Here is a 16,291-nt window from a genome sequence, read left to right as displayed (position 1 = left end):
GAAGACGCTTTAATGCTTGAAGCACTCGTTGAGTAACGTCCGTTGGAACCAAAATGCAGTGCAGTTGTATTGCAGTCACTTTGGCAGCTCTCATTGTGTGTGATGTATTGTCGGATGACTCCAATCATTGTTTACACTTCCTTTCTCCATTCATTTACTAGGCCGTATATAAAGTTTATTGTTTTAAGTCGTTAATTTGTGTAAGGTATCCGTGTTTTAGGTAACTGCCTTGTCTGGATAAATATATTGGTGGTCTATTTATTTATATGACTGTGTGTGTGTGTGTGTGTGTGTGTGTGGTGGCTGGTGTCGGGGTGCAACTGATATTGCAGGGCTTGCAAAAGGGAGGGCTGGTCGTGCACCGAGCGAGCGTGTCTCACACGGGACTGGCCCATTCAAGGCACAGGAGGCTGGACCAGCAGACGCTGAGACCACCTTACCACTGCTGCCCAGCCCCCCCCCCCCACCCTCATACCCCCCAACCTGACCCACACCCCACCCATACCACCACCCCTCCTCCATTCCCAGCTCAGTGTCTCTCTCTCTCCCTCTCTCTCTCTCTCTCTCCCACTGTGTGCCAGTCCCTCTCTCTCTACATTTCCTCAAAACGGCCAGAGAGCTCCTCTAGTCTCCTGTCCTGTCGACATCCTTCTCTCAGTGCTCTTTTCCCTCTCTCTCTCCTCCTCTCCAGGACCGAGCGCCTCTGGCCCCAGCCTCTATCCCTTTGTTCATTTTCCACAACGAAAGCCACGAGGACCTCCAGCTCTCTCACTCTCTCTCTCTCTCTGATTTACAACTTCTTTTCTCTGAAGAATCGTTACCTTTTTTAATTTTTTTGACCTTTTTGATCTTCACGCCCGTACCCTCCGGAGAGGCCTGTGTGTGTGTGCGCCTGTGTCTGTGTGTGGCGTGTGTGTGAGGGCTCTCCAGTGTCTTGCTCTTTGCCCCCTGAACGAGGGTTCGGCTGTACATCGTAAGCAGAGGAGAGAAGTCTTAAGTTGTCATCGAAGATGAAAGTTCAGCTCCTGCTCCTGGTGGCCCTGGTTGGCTCATTCTGTGCTTTCACACATGCAAGTAAGTCCTGACTTCCTTGTCCCACAGTTAGCACACTGTGTCCCCTCAGTCTGTCTGTCTATCTGTCTGTCTGTCTCTCTCTCTCTCCCTCTCCCTCTCCCTCTCTTTCTTTCTCTCTCTCTCTGTCTCTCTCTGTCTCTCTCTGTGTCTCTCTCTCTCTCTCTCTCTCTCTCTCTCTCTCTCTCTCTCTCTCTCTCTCTCTCTATCTCTATCTCTATCTCTCCCTCTCTTTCTCTCTGTCTTTCCATCTTTCCAGTCTGCTCTCAGACCAGACGCACGCTTTCTCACACCACACCTCTCCTCTAACTCACTCTTTGTCTGGCTCACACACCCTCTCTTGAGTAAATGGACGCCTTTTTGGAGGGGTGTTTTTTTTCTTAATTGTCTGTCTTATAGAGAAATGTTTTCAATTTTTAGTTTATGTTTGTTTGTTTATTTATTTCTCTTAATATGGTATTTAATGCACTTTTAAGCTCTGTGATAACTGTCTCTTTCTTGAAAACTGCTGGCAGTCAGTCTATACCCATATGTTCCACTTAGCGGTGAATGGGTTTTTGGCTCGGCCCGGGGATGGAAAAGCAACGCATTGGCTGAGGGTGTTAATTCAATAAAGAGGGGGCGTCTCGGGGTGGATAGTCTGTGTCGATTCTAACAGTTAGCCAAGCCCCCCTCCTCCTCTTCCTCCTCATCCCCCTCTCCCCCACTTTGCCTTTCTTTCTCTTTCTCACTGTCCCCTACCCCTGAAGAGAGAGAGAGAAAAAAGGGTTTGATTCAGACACAGGGGTGAATGTGATGTGATGTGATGTAATGTGTGAGAGCTCTGCTGCCTCGTGCAGCATTTCAACATGGATTCTTGGCACTGGTTGGGAAGGAGGAAGGAATATCCTCTCTGGAAAGCTCCCAAAACAGTGGTGCCCTTACACTGGAAGGGGAAGGAGGTGGGCTAAACTGAAATTTACACCGTACATGTTTATTACACCCTACTCCCTCTCAATTTACCATCACTTCTCTCTCTCTCTCTGTCTGTCTGTTTCTCTCTTTTCTGTATTCCTTCACATTTCTACACTCTTTTGTCTCCAACTCCTGTCCTCTCTCTCTTGCCGTCTTTCTTTGTTTGTTGTTTCTTTCTTCTTTACTTGCTGGTTTAGAATGTTGCCCCAGTGGAAGCAGAAGGGGGGGGGGGGGGGGGGTGCTGGGGGCCTGGGGGGCTGAAGCATACAGCACACTACAGTATGGCAGCAGTAACGCAGGACAGGGCAGGGCTGGTTAAATTGCGTGTGTGTATTAATAGAGAGAGAGGCTCTATATTTAAGAGGGTCATATGGACGGGACACACAGAGAGAGAGAACACTTGGTACGTGTGCCCCACCCTCTCTCATGCCCGCGTGTTGTTGGACGCCCCTCTGCATGTACCCATCCATCTTTGGCGGGGTATCAAGCTTTATCACCTCATAACAAGCCCCACAGCCGCCCGCCCACCCACACACACACACACACACCACAGACAACCGTGAGCTTGTAGATTGGCTATTTCCGGCGCGCGACACCGGCACACAACTAAGTATAAATCAGGCATATCTCTAACCCCAACTCCTAAACTTAAACTTTAAATGCCTAATCCTAACCCTAGCCTTAATCTTTTCCTAATTTTAAGCCTATCACCCCAAATTATTAACCTTCCTTATTAACCATTCTCTTGTAAGGACCAGGAAAATGGTCCTCACAATGTCTATTTCTCAAATTCTACTATACTTGTTTATAGTAATATAAGCACACACACACACACACACACACACACACACACACACCAGCCCACCATCATGCATCGACCATCCCTCTCCCTTCTATCTCAAAAATTGTTATGTACAGTGTATAGTCCCAGGGAACATGGAGGATGAAGAGAGAGAAGGGGGTGATAGAGGCTGGCTCTATTTTTAAGCAGCAACCTTTACCAGAGATGAGCCCCCCCCCCCCTCCATGCACACACACACCCTCCCTTTCCTTTCCAAAGAGGACTGCTCATAAATTGAAAAGACTAAAACAGTAACTTTCCAGAAGCTGTTGGAAAGCTTTGTTTTACTTTTTATTCAGAACTTTCGACTCTATTTTTAAACGATAGCCTAGAAGACAGTGGAGTGAAGTGAACATTGACTTTTATTAAGCGTTCCCCCAAAGTGTCCTGTCCAGTCTCTCTTTACCCTCTCTGCCCACTTAACTCTCTCAGTCCCCGCATGCGGCCTTTGAACCCCCCAACCCCAGCAGTTCGGGCCAACCTCCATACCTCGTAACGAGTCTTGTCTGCCCTCCTCCCTCCCTTCCTCGCACCCCCCCCCCCCCCACCGCCCGCCCCCCTCCTGGGCACATCTGTCCGCCGAGAGGGAGAGGTCAATGCCCTCTGTCCGTACCCACTTGTAAAAATGACTCAGATGTTGCGCTCATGCTCCAAATATGAGCCACATGCCGTCGAACGCTTTACCCTGCTGTTCAGGGAGGGGCCGTGAGGTATATGAGCGCACTTCTCACGTCACCCACAAGGTCTCATTTTGGAAGGTTGCTGCCCCCCCCCCCCCCCCCCCAAAGAAGTAAACATGAAAAAAAAAACGCTCAGTCATACCTCCGAAAAATTTCCGCGAGGAGGAGAAAGAACATCTGTTTACAGGGAAGAGGCGGAGGCCATTTTAGCTGGGAGTGAGCTGTGTGTGTGTGTGTGTGTGTGTGTGTGTGTGTGTGTGTGTGTGCGTGCGTGCGCCCCCAGAGCCCGGTAGAGACTGTAGAGGGCTGTAGTAGTAGTAGTGCGGGAGTTTTTTAGTGGAGGCAGAAACTTGACAAGAGTCTAATTCAATCGCTCTCTCCATTACACAAGAGTGGCACTTCAACAGCATGGAGTTCTGAAGCAACGTATCCAGGCACTGGTCCCCCCGAGTGCCCCCCCCCCCCCTCCACAGAGAGGTGTGTGTGTGTGTGTGTGTGTGTGTGTGTGTGTGTGTGTGTGTGTGTGTGTGTGTGTGTGTGTGTGTGTGTGTGTGTGTGTGTGTGTGTGTGTGTGTGTGTGTGTGTGTGTGTGTGTGTGTGTGTGTGTGTGTGTGTGTGTGTGTGTGTGTGTGTGCATCTCCGTCCTCTGTCAGTCCCAACACGAATGTCTCACGTCTCTAGCACCTACGCATGCCACAGGGTGAGACATGGTGTGAGGAAAAGTAGAGGGGGATAGAAACTAACTAAAGCAGAGTCGCTGACTTAGGGAGGCTTACATAACTAGGAAGGTGTTTTATGATGTGGGAGTCGGACTTGGAGGTCCTCGAGATTGGACAGTATTTATGTTAGGAGTGAGTCTCGACATACTGCTAGAGATCGGCCATGTTTCTCTATAAGGCACAGGTGCTGTATTGTAGAGAATATTTGGCTGTATTTTCGCATCTAAACAAGGCCAGCATCGGCGCCGCAAGGATCAAAGTTATCTATTCAGTTGTTGAGATTTATTCCACATCGTTGTTCTTCTGTTTGGTTCAAATTCAGAAGTCAAGTGTAGAAATCAAGAGCACCCTCCCCCCGTCCACTATTCAAAGTCCACTCGATCTATTGTTTGATATGGGCCCGGTGCCAACTCCAGCCCCCAGTGATAGAGACCAGATGGGGAATGCTTAATGTCCCTGTATCTCCGTTACGCCAGGAGAGTGGGGTATGTATGTATGGCTGCTGTGGAACGGCCTTTGTGTGCTGTGTCCATGATAAGGGCAGCTGAGAATATTCCACTCAGGCCTATCTCTTGACTTCTCCTACGCAAACTCCCAAGTGTTGTTCGGTGTGTGCGAGGCGCGCCCCAAAGTCTCCATAGCAAGCAGACTCCTACGGTCATGCGAGTGGGGGAGGTCAGGCCGGGCTGTGCCGTGCCGTACCGTGCCATAGTGCGCTGAGGTGGGCAGGGCGTCTATCTCTCACTCGGATGTTTCCCTCCCTCTGCACAGGGAAAACATTCTTGGGCTCCAAGGGTGGACGCGCAGACGCACACGCACATGCACACGCACGCACATACACACACACGCGCGCGCAAACACGCACGCAAACACGCACACACACTCCCTCCAAGGTATGTGCAGATGGACCCTTTCCTGTCCACACTGGACAACTTGGCTAATAAATAGCGCTCACACACATGCAGTTGTACGTGTGCACGTGATACTCACATTAGTGCCATGTGTGCACAGTCAAATTCTGAGTGTTAGTCTTTACTCTCTCAAAGTTTTGCTGTGTAGCCACACACACACACATACACATCCACAACACAGTGTATAGAAACACAAACACCTACGCCAGACACACACACAGGCACGCATGTCTGGTATACACACGTGCACATATAGACATACCGTATGTATGCATACACACACACACACACACACACACACACACACACACACACACACACACACACACACACACACACACACACACACAAACACACACACACACACACACATACATGGGGTGCCTCAGTGACAGCTGATTGTGCAGGTGATGGATGTGTCTTGCTACTCCCTGCTCCTCTGTCTCACATTGTATATCTCTCTAACACACTCCCTCTCTGTGTGTCTCTCTCTCTCTGCTTATCTCTCTTGTCTCTCTCTCACTTTCCCTCCTTCTCTCCAGCATGGGACCTGGGATCTGGGAGCCTCCACCTCTCTGATTTATACTGGTGTTGCATGCCGTAAATAGCAGATCTTCAAGCTCACAACGCGTCACGAATGTGACGCGTTGTGAGCTTGAAGATCTGCTCTTTACGGAGCACGACACCGGCACACAACTTAAGTCAAACTGAAAATTACGTCAGGCTTCACTGCCATTTGCCGTGCTCTCTCCTCTCACTTCTCTTACTGTTTTCACTCACTCTTTTGTCTGCCTGCAATGCCTTTTACAGTTCCTGCCCCCCCCCCGAGCCCCCCCCTCCGCCCCTTTTCCCCCCAGTCCCCCCATAAGGACCGTGTTTAAGGGGAGTTTTGGAGACAGTGTCGTGCTGGGTCACAATCGGTGTCATCTTTTACGTTATGTCTTTAAAAAAAAGCATTTTCTTTACAGACGGGGTTGTGTGTCTAAAAGGTGTTTAAAAGTTACAAACATTTTCCATATTTTATTCACCGTTGTTGGTTTCATGCAGTTCATGCATGCTCTATTGTTTCAAAAGCAGCTCTGTCAAGAAAAGTTGCCTCACAAATGCAGCTACTCCTTTTTATTTATCTTTTCATCTCCTCTCTTGTCTTCTTATTTCATCTTGTTCTTTTGCCCCCTCTGTGCCTTCTAATTATTCCTACTTGTAGCAGTCAGTATTATGTGATCCGGACAGACGCGTATAAAGCCCAGCGGGAGTGCCACTGAGCCAAACGGTTGATCTACGAGCATAAAATCACGTGTTCTCTCTCCTCTCAGAGGCGCACACACCCACATGCTAACCCACGTGGTGTACATGTGCGCATACTAACTCGCGTACATTGTGTACGTTTTTGACCGCTTGCACGCGGGGCCCGGGCACTCACACGAAACGCACACAGGCACACATACTGTACGCACACACATCTGCTGTGTTGAGTGGAGAATAGGCCGAGACAGTAAATCAGAGACAGAACAGGGCCTGTGTTCTCCGAGAACAAGGAGACAGAATATAAGTCAGATAGCGGAAGGGACGAGGGGGAAGCCATCCGGCTTCTCTGTTGCTTGGGTTTAGAAACATGCTGTTCCTTCACAGCTCCCCTTCACCTCCCTCTCTCTCCCTTTCTCTCAGACCCCGCTGCCCGACCCTCCTCTTCATTTCACTTCAATCTGCTTTACCGTCATGGACGTTGAAAACTATTTTGGTTAAAGATCATCAATTATAATCAGTGAAAAAATACAATTATTTCTCAATCCCATTCCCCCTGTGTGTGTGTGTGTGTGTGTGTGTGTGTGTGTGTGTGTGTGTGTGTGTGTGTGTGTGTGTGTGTGTGTGTGTGTGTGTGTGTGTGTGTGTGTGTGTGTGTGTGTGCGCGTGCGCGTGTGTGCTTGGACAGTGGAGACTACATGTCTATGTGTAAGTAATTAGTGTTTGGGAATAGAAAGAAAAACAAGTAAAAAATACAGCGTCCCCCCTCTCTCTCTCTCCCAGAGGGATACAGCTTTCTCCAGGCTTCAACAGGCAAGCAACAGGCCGATCCCTAGGGAGTGGCAGGGTCAGAGACGAGAACTAAGAGAGAGGAGACATAGATTATTAAAGGAAGGAGTAGATAGAGTAGAAAGTGGGGACACGAAGAAGATGAAAGCGAGGGAGAGAGAGAGAGCGAGCCAGAGCGAGGGAGAGAGAATGGTAGAGGAAAAAAAGAGAGAGAGCGAGAGGGAGGCAGAGACAGTGGGCAGCGATCCTGCCTCTTACTCATGGCTGCAGCTGTATTAGCTTGGGCCGCCCAGCACAGTGGGAAGGAAATACTACTTAGAGCTAATTGTGGGTGCTGCAGACATAATACAGCAATTGTTAGCGGAGGCCGCATGCACAAAGCTGGGGGATGGGGGAGGGTGCGGGTGGCAGACATGAATACACATGGCAAGGCCATTCTCACTGAAGCTGGGAGCGCTTTATCGCCGCACGCAGACATTCCAGACAAACAAGGCCGGGGTCCGAGAGAGCCTTCAAAAAGCCCCTTCACTGTTCTTGCTGCAGGGAGGCAGAACAAATGTTTTGTTATATTTACCACCGCCTGTTGCTAATGAACAGGCCGGCTTACAACAGCACTGGTTGTCAGACAAGCCAAGACATTCAGAGTTATTTTTACTCTCGTCAAGTATTCTCTTATATTATTGCAAGTATTCCGAACAATTGGACAAAATTGGGATGGAGGGAGCATGATGTCACATGCTAACTTTAGAAGACCACTCATTTCTGGTGCCGGCAGTGGGAGAGGTTCTGAGGAGGCAGCAAATTTGAAGGCCAGAGAGGGCTTTTTTTTTCGGGGAGAAAAGAAGAGATTTCAGGCCAACATCTTGCCAGTGGAAAGTTAACCGTAGGCCATAATTTTGGTGCCACACTGAAATCTACCTCCTTAATTTCGGAGGAGCGCTGTCCAGGCTAAGCTTCTAGTTGTGGCTAGGAGGATGTTGAATGTTGGGAGATAGGGCTTGGTTATTGGAAGGGAAATAATTAGGTTTAACTCAGGCCCTTCGCAGACCAAGACTTGATGAAAGACACAGGGATAAATACATGTCCTCATACTGTTGAACCAAGTGACAGACTACGTTTTTCCTGCTAGCAAGCAGTCTCTTAAGCTAACAAACCTGTGTTTAAATGTAGCCAAGATGTATAACCTTAAGTTATCACCGGTAATTAAGACAAAAAGTAAATGCTCAACTGTAGTTAAAGTCGCCTCGCAAGCTTTGAAAGGCCATGACTGACATTCTTCAAGGTGTTTTTTCTAGAAAGCGTCAACAAACTCCCCTGAGAGGAGGATCTTGCTTCCTTGGATTGTTAAAGAAATTGCCTATTGGTTGGGTTGCTGGGTTTCTCACACAATCAGCCCAGCCATCAACCTTCTTCCACACAAGGCCACATACTTTAACACATTCTCTTCCTCTTTCTTAAATCATGTCTGCCATGCCTTCCTGCGCGCACTCCCATCATCCAGTGAGTAACTGCCATGGCAGGGCCTCTACAGGAAATGAGGCAGAGGATGTGGCATGTGAGCGGACATACATGGAGCCTTAACGGCAGGATGGAGGAGTATAGGGTGGAGGGCTGGTTGGGCGGGGGAGTGGACGGTTGAACGGAGGATGTACGTTTATTCAGTCACAGGGCGTGGTAGCCATGCCGTCACTTCTGCCACGGAGCCATGAAGGGAGGAAGAGAGGAGGAACGGAAAGAGGAGAGGATAGATGACAAGGGGAGCAAAGAGGGTCATATGAGAGAGAGAGAGAGAGAGAGAGAGAGAGAGAGAGAGAGAGAGAGAGAGAGAGAGAGAGAGAGAGAGAGAGAGAGAGAGAGAGAGAGAGAGAGAGAGAGAGAGAGAGAGAGAGAGAGAGAGAGAGAGAGAGAGAGAGAGAGAGAGAGAGAGAGAGAGAGAGAGAGAGAGAGAGAGAGAGAGAGAGAGAGAGAGAAGCATGATGCCATGTTGGAATGTGAATAATTACCTGGCTGTCTGACTGTCTTTCTATCTATCTATCTTCCCTATGTTCCTGTCTGTGTATCTGTTATCCATATACGGTACATCCATATACTGTACATATACACTAATTCAACCATGGTGGTCTATCTGCTCCTCCATCCATCTATCTATCCATCCATCCATCCATCCATCTATCCATCGTCTACCTGTGAATTGACCTCCAGTATCTACTGTACTCCTTTCCTCCTCCACAGGCCCCACAGAGCTCCCTGAGGAGCTGGGAGGAGTGGCCACAGATGCCGCTGAGCTGGCCCCTGAAGTCACAGAGGCCATGAAAGTAGAGGAGGAGGCCGTTGCCACCAGCGCGCCCGAGGCCGAACCCGAGCCAGCCGCCGCAGAAGAAGTGGTGACCGACGCCCCGGCTGCAGAGGAGCCCGCGGCCACTGAAGCCGTGGAAGCCGAGGCCGCACCAGAGGACGTCGCCGTGGAGACAGAGGCCCCGGTTGTGGCTACCGAGGCACCCGCGGCGCCTGCCGAGGTTGAGCCCGTCGCCACAGAGCCTGCCGTAGTGGTGACCGAGGCTCCTGCCGCCCCCGCTGTGGAGGAGGCCGAGGGCGAGCCCGAGGTCATTGCCGGCCCCGATCAGCCTGAGGAGACGGAAGCCCTGGAGACAGATAATGTGGTGGTTGAAGAGGGCGCAGAGGGTGAGAGATGTGTGGGATGTTGGCAGGCATTGACGAGTTGAATTGGGGTTTCATTAGGCTTGAGATTTTTGTTATGTTATCTATTCATTCAAATAATGCAAATCACATGGACCCTAGCATCCCTATTCTGGGATGACCATTCAGCGAAAATAGCTCATCTACAGTACAAGTTCACAAGGCATCACGATTGCAGATTGGCTATTTTCAGCAACGTGTTTTGGGGTAAAGGGAGAAAAGAGTGTACCTAGTATCGATCCCTGTGGAACTCAAGTCAACAAAGTACGTATATACTGTAGGGTTGGTTAAGAAAGATATACTGTCACCTTTGACAAGCAGATACACTGTAAGATCCTGAGTGGTAAATGTAACTGCCTGCGATGCCTTTTACGGGTGCATCTTTACACTCTTGCAGTTAAATGGACACTTTTGCTCAGACCACACCAAGTAGTGAGTTTTCATAATAGAAAATAGCTCAAAACTGAGTGTCCTTTCTGTTCCACAGAGGGTGCAAGTTCCGGTCAGGTAGTGGGGATTGTCATCGGTGCATTGGTGGCAGTAGTTATTGTCATTGCTGTGGTGGTCGCCTTGGTGAGGAGGATGGGCAAATACTCGTAAGTACATCACCTTTTTCTCACACACACAGGCACACGCACAGGCACGCGCACACGCACACACACGCACGCACACACTATACAAACACACAGCTCCAGTACACAAACATTTCATGAGCAAGGACTACACCATCAATCAAGATTTATCGAACGAAAAACAAAGAAAACAAAACGAAACGAATGAAGTGTGAGACTTGATTGCTGACGTGTTGTGGCGAACCTATACGTAGGGAGTCCGCCGTAGCTCCAGGGCACAATGTGCTCCTTCAGGGCCCGACGGATAGTAAAGAGTAGAGAGTAGAAGTAGAATCTGGGAGACTACTAAGTGTGGAAGGGGAAGGGTGTTGAATGCGAGAGAGTGAAAGGGAGTGAAGAGGGTAAAGCCTCTTCTACATGTTCGTAGTTCGTCGCACGAAGGTGTCACGTGTCAAAAATAGCAGACCTACAAGCTCACAACGCGTCGCTTCAGTGGCGCGTTGTGAGCTTGTAGGTTTGCTATTTTTGGCGCTTGACACCATCGTGCGACGGAGCATACGTTTGCCATTAGGAGACCATTTATCGGAGAATGAAAGTGACATGATTGAGGTGTGGTCCTGCTCGTGAAATTCTGCTAATTACCTCCAAATGTGGAAATGTAAAAAATCAATCATATACTTACTGCACTTGTGTATGGAGAAACGACAGAATTGAAAAAAGTAATTGAAATGCACTGAATTATTGACTACATTGCATGAAAGCATGTTTAAGTAGAAACACCCACCACAGAGATGATAGCCTTAGCTCTACCCCCTTACCGACCCATTTTTACACTCTCAGAGTTAAATTAACATTCAGTGATTACCACTGACTGCCTCTTGATATGGAGTGAACATGCATGGACATTCATGCTCAATTTATACTTTGTTGCAGGCCAGCGTCTCATGCCGAATATAGCCGATCTACAAGCTCACAGCACGTTGCGTCGCAAATGCATTGTAAGCTTGTGGATCGCCTATATCCGGCATGAGACGCTGGCCTGCGACAAAGTATGAATCGGGCTTTAGTCCTTGAAAATCTCTACGATGGAATACCTGAAATAACAGCAACAGTGACGTAATGGGTGTTGAAGAGAATGCTGTTCACTGTGATAAGATGAACTCTCTCACCCAGCTCAAACTGCGAAAGGGTTTTTAGACCATACTTGGTCTCCAGGGCCGAATGCATTTCACTGACGACCTTCCCTCATGGGAGTTATTAAGGAATAGTCAACTGTATTTCCATGTGCCACACCCACCCCCCCTGAGAATGCTGTATGCTACTGGATGCTCGCATGTCATGCTAACGGAGAAACGTTTTCCATGTCACAGGTCTGCCAAGAACAAAAAGCCTGCAAAAAGAGAGAGCATCTTGGTTTCTGTAATTTTGCCTTTTTCATTGTTTTCCCTGGCTAATCATTTTAACCCCTCAACTACCGTGGTCCAGTGTCACAGACATAATAGCGTAACACAACCCGCCTGTCGCAAAAGAAAAAACAAACAAACAAGTAAAACAACACGACATGCTGGTAGGTTGCTGCTTCTTTGACTGACACACAACCCCATGGCCTGATGATGAAATGCCATTGTCCATTCAGTCTGACAAGTGTCTCTATTTTGCCTACAAATTAGCTTTAATTCAGTTAGCTAAATGCCTTGTATGCATGAAGTACATTAGCCTTACATCATCAGCTTACCTCCTTGAACCCTAGTGTCCCTATTCTGGGGCGATCTTTCATTGGAAATAGCAGATCTGCAAGCTCAAAACTGCTGTGAGCTTGTACATCGGCTATTTTTGATTTGGTGTAGAGGGAAATACTAGAAGATCTAGTATAGAGCCCTGGGTGACTCTGGTCAACTAAGTAGGGTGTAGATAGTGTCTCTGACAGTGTCATCAGCCACAGGGAATTAATGTTGGTTCAAAGCAGAGCAGCAACACTGAAGCTGTCATCTTAGCATATTTTGTTTTTGTTTATCGCCTAGAACTAATTCTAAGAGTGTTTCTACTGTTGTTGTTGGTCTATTTCGTAAAGGTTTATAGCAGATCATACCGCTTCCAGCTGTGAGCTGACTTAAGCTACACTCAAATGGGGTAATATGTATTCAGTAAACCAGAATTAAAAAAAGAGTTGTCTCCCTTATTAAAAACCCCTTATTAAACACAATAGCCTTTATCCAAGCCTAATGGCAATGCCTACTGTTTGACTGTTCTATGTGTTTGACCTTTTAATACCAAAATGACAAACTACATTTTTGGATCTCCCATTTATTTTTTGAAGATAAGTAGCACATAATGAAACAACATTAACCACATGAACCCTGGCGTCCCTATTCTGGCGCGAACATTCGGCAAAGATCTACAAGCTAACAACGTGCTGCATTGCTATGTGTTGTTGTGAGCTTGTAGATCTTCTATTGTAGGCAACGATATTTGGTGTAGATGGAAAAAACGACTGGCCTAGTATAGACCCCTGGGGGATTCCTGTCAATAAGTATATAGGGTTTAAGTGGTTAATAAAACAGCTCCTTGAAGTTAACTTTGATTGTATACAAACAGATAATGCTAGATAACAAGTTACTTAAGAATTTGTTTTATTCCCTTTTTTTCCCTCAACCATCAATTGACCTTCTCCAGACTGCACCTGTTATTGAATTGCTGTTCTCTTTCTCCTAATTCTATCCCACAGCCCTTGAGGAAGAAGTCTGCGAAAAAAGAAGAGAAGAAGAGCTTCTGGAAATTCTGAACTACTGAACTGTGATGTCATTTCCTGTCGTTAAACAAGCATGCTACCAGCACTAGTCTAATCTAACCAGGATTCTGGACTGTTGCCAAAAAGAGGGGGTGGGAGGTTTGTGTGTGCGGGTGCGTGTGTGTGTGTTTGTGTGTGTGTGTGTGTGTGTGTGTGTGTGTGCGTGCGTGCGTGCGTGCGTGCATGTGTGCGTGCGCACGCGCGCGTGTGTGTGTGTGTGTGTGTCCGTACGTGTGTGTGTGTGTGTGTGTGTGTTTATGTCTGTGTGAAAGGTGGAGAAGAAGTGGCTACCTCCAGTCCCCCCAACCCCCTCTCTGAAACCCCTGGAGTCACTGATATAAAGGGACTCTGTCACCCCCCTCCTTCCCCCTCTCGGCCACCACACAGACTCCTTACCCGACAGCCAACAAACTCATGGACAGAACAAATCAAGATGGCCACAGGATGCCTCGAAGAATTTCACAGCCTTTCTTATCCATTAAAAAAAAAAAGTATGTAAGGGATTATCTGACTTGTGCTAGAAAAAAAATAAAACTTAAGGTTTCTCTTCTTTTGCAGTGATATGCACATTGACTCAGATTTGCATTTGAGTCAGTGAAAAGGACCTGAACATGAAAAAAAAAGTACAACATTTAAGGAAATGATCATGAAAACGATAAAATGAGATGGAGGCGGGACAGGAAGCAGGAGAGAATGTTATGAATTCCATAGGATGTATATACCATACAAAGGGACTATGCAGTGTAGTCTACAGCTAACGACTTTCTCACATGTTTGCAGTTATTGCATTATTCTAGCATTTAACACACCGTACATACAAACAGCCTTTTGGTGTGGCTATTGTTATGGCCAACAGACCGTTTAAAAACACCCCAGCGAGTAAGTCCCTCTGCAGAAGAAAAGAACATTGACAAGTTGGCCAGCTGTATGAAGCACTGTGTGCAGAGGTTGACCCAACATAGCACTCATGTGCTCCGAGGGCTAGCGAGGGGCTTGAAGGTAAAAAAAAAAGAAAAAGAAAAGGCACCCTCATTTGCGAGAGTAACGTGACATTCTGCCTGCTTTAACACTGCCATATAAAAACCTAATACATATCTGTGAAATTTAGCAGAAGGGTTTGTGCCACTGTCTCTGGTATTCCCTGGGTAGTTAGGTGGATTTTGACATTTTGAAGTGCATTAATGTGAATTGACTGTACCTTTTTTATATATATATATATACGTATAATTAACTGCCACCCATTCCAAAAAGAACAGCTTTCGACAATATTTGGTTTTCTCTCTCTCTCCCAAACATGTTCCATAAGTACATTTCTACACAGGTAGTGGTTCTTAGCTGGCATAGTGCTAGCATTGTCTTTACGATGTAATATTCATAGTACTTCTGTTAATAGTTAGGGTAGTGTTCCAAAACAACTAACCACACACAGTCTCGACATTGAGCTCACCCCAGAACGCATGCACAGGAAGACATTTCATCTTGCACTTGGTTTTGAGTGCACAGTATTAGGCAGCAATGCCCATAATGTTTCTGTTGTTGTTTTCATAATTGTATACATGGTCATTAACGGGTGTACAAATAATTCAGTCTTTGCTTCGCTCCGCTTGCTTTATGAACTCAGTTTAATATGTGCACTGAATGAGTGATGTAATGTTTAATGAATAGGCTTTAGACACTGCAAATGTTTGCGACGATGTGTGTTTTGTTTTCCTCCCCTCTCCCCTGCTTTTGCCACATACTATCAACTCTAGGTCTTTAATTATTTTCTTTTTTTTTCTTTCTTTTTTTGGCTCTGATTTGTTTGAAACATTTTATTTAATTGCAGTGTTTTTGTTCATACTGTTTCAATAAAAAAGTGAAAACACTCCACAAAATATTACATCGGCTTGTTGTGAGTTTCCTTTAGGTTTGTTCCACAGCACTATGGTTTCACCATTGTCAGCAATTACATATTCTAAAAATCCTCTTCTATCTTAACCTACAAATAGACCAATACCTAGACAGTTAAATTCAATCTCCAAGTGAAGTGAAAACACACACTCATTACCCACCTTTCACAGGGGCAGCATCCAGTTACCCTCTCTGATTGGCTCATTCATGCATTGCATAAAATTAAAAACACACATACACCTCCCTTCTCACAAACACCACCAAATATGGTCTCCAGGGGAGCATGGCAATGGAAGCTACAGCCATGGACCGTTAGGTCGGTTGAGCCCTTTTGACAGTTAGGTGTGTTTTTTATGTCATGTTGTGGAGTTTTTCATAAGGCGCTGTTAAGCCAGGGCAAGACTCCAACAGTGGGCCGTGAGTTGCACAGAGATACCCTGTGTCTGGCTCTCTCTCCTCCGTGTGGTTTTAGGCAGCGGCCCAACGCCCAGTACCCCCAGCCTCAGCCCCGCCGGCAGGCTTCACAGCACACTTTAGCTCACTCTCTCACTTCAGACTGCTGGGAACAATGGAGTCTTTTGAGAGGGGCAGATGGGGAAGCTACGGGCCATGGCTGAGAAGCCGCTAGCCAGCAGCAGCAGTACCCCCCCACACCCCCCTCTCTCTTTCTCACTCTTTCAATTTCACTCCCTTGCTCTGTCACTCTCCCTTTCTTTCTTTCCTTCTTTCACTCTTTCTCTTTCATTTCTGACTCAGGCTCATTCAATCTGTTTCTCTTTCTCTCCCGCTCTCTGCTTCAGGATGGGGCTTTCCCCCTCTCTCTCTCCCATAGGAGGGTGTTACACAAAATTCTGTACATTGCAAAAGGGAGGAGTCACTTCCAGGGCAGGGCCTACAGAATGTGGCCCTCATTCTAGATCGTGCTCACATGTGCATAAACACATATGCACACACACACGCGCGTGCGCACGCACACACATGCACGCAAGCACACGCACACGCACACGCACACGCACACGCACACGCACACGCACGCACACACACACACACACACACACACACACACACACACACACACACACACACACACACACACACACACACATACACACACACACACACACACACACACAC

At 47.3% G+C, this 16,291-nt stretch overlaps 1 protein-coding gene across 1 annotated transcript; it reads left to right on the top strand.

The window, feature by feature from the left end:
* Positions 1 to 579: 579 nt before the first annotated feature.
* pdpn (podoplanin) lies at positions 580 to 15,146 on the top strand. The gene is made up of 4 exons (XM_084069448.1): positions 580 to 1,074; positions 9,443 to 9,892; positions 10,395 to 10,503; positions 13,205 to 15,146. The coding sequence occupies exons 1-4, from the start codon at positions 1,011 to 1,013 to the stop codon at positions 13,209 to 13,211; spliced, it is 630 nt and encodes a 209-aa protein (XP_083925574.1). The 5' UTR covers positions 580 to 1,010; the 3' UTR covers positions 13,212 to 15,146.
* The last annotated feature ends 1,145 nt before the right edge of the window (positions 15,147 to 16,291 follow it).

This window comes from Gymnoscopelus microlampas (assembly GCF_963454915.1).
Source record: "Gymnoscopelus microlampas genome assembly, chromosome: 10".
NCBI lineage: Eukaryota > Metazoa > Chordata > Actinopteri > Myctophiformes > Myctophidae > Gymnoscopelus > Gymnoscopelus microlampas.
This window is presented reverse-complemented; position numbering and strand designations above follow the sequence as displayed.

What these genes read in the sequence shown, in the direction of transcription:
- pdpn (XM_084069448.1), top strand. Translation starts at nt 1,011, where the DNA reads ATGAAAGTTCAGCTCCTGCTCCTGGTGGCCCTGGTTGGCTCATTCTGT. An exon ending in CTGTGCTTTCACACATGCAA is followed by an intron (nt 1,075 to 9,442) that starts GTAAGTCCTGAC and finishes CCTCCTCCACAG; the next exon opens with GCCCCACAGAGCTCCCTGAG. An exon ending in GGTTGAAGAGGGCGCAGAGG is followed by an intron (nt 9,893 to 10,394) that starts GTGAGAGATGTG and finishes TCTGTTCCACAG; the next exon opens with AGGGTGCAAGTTCCGGTCAG.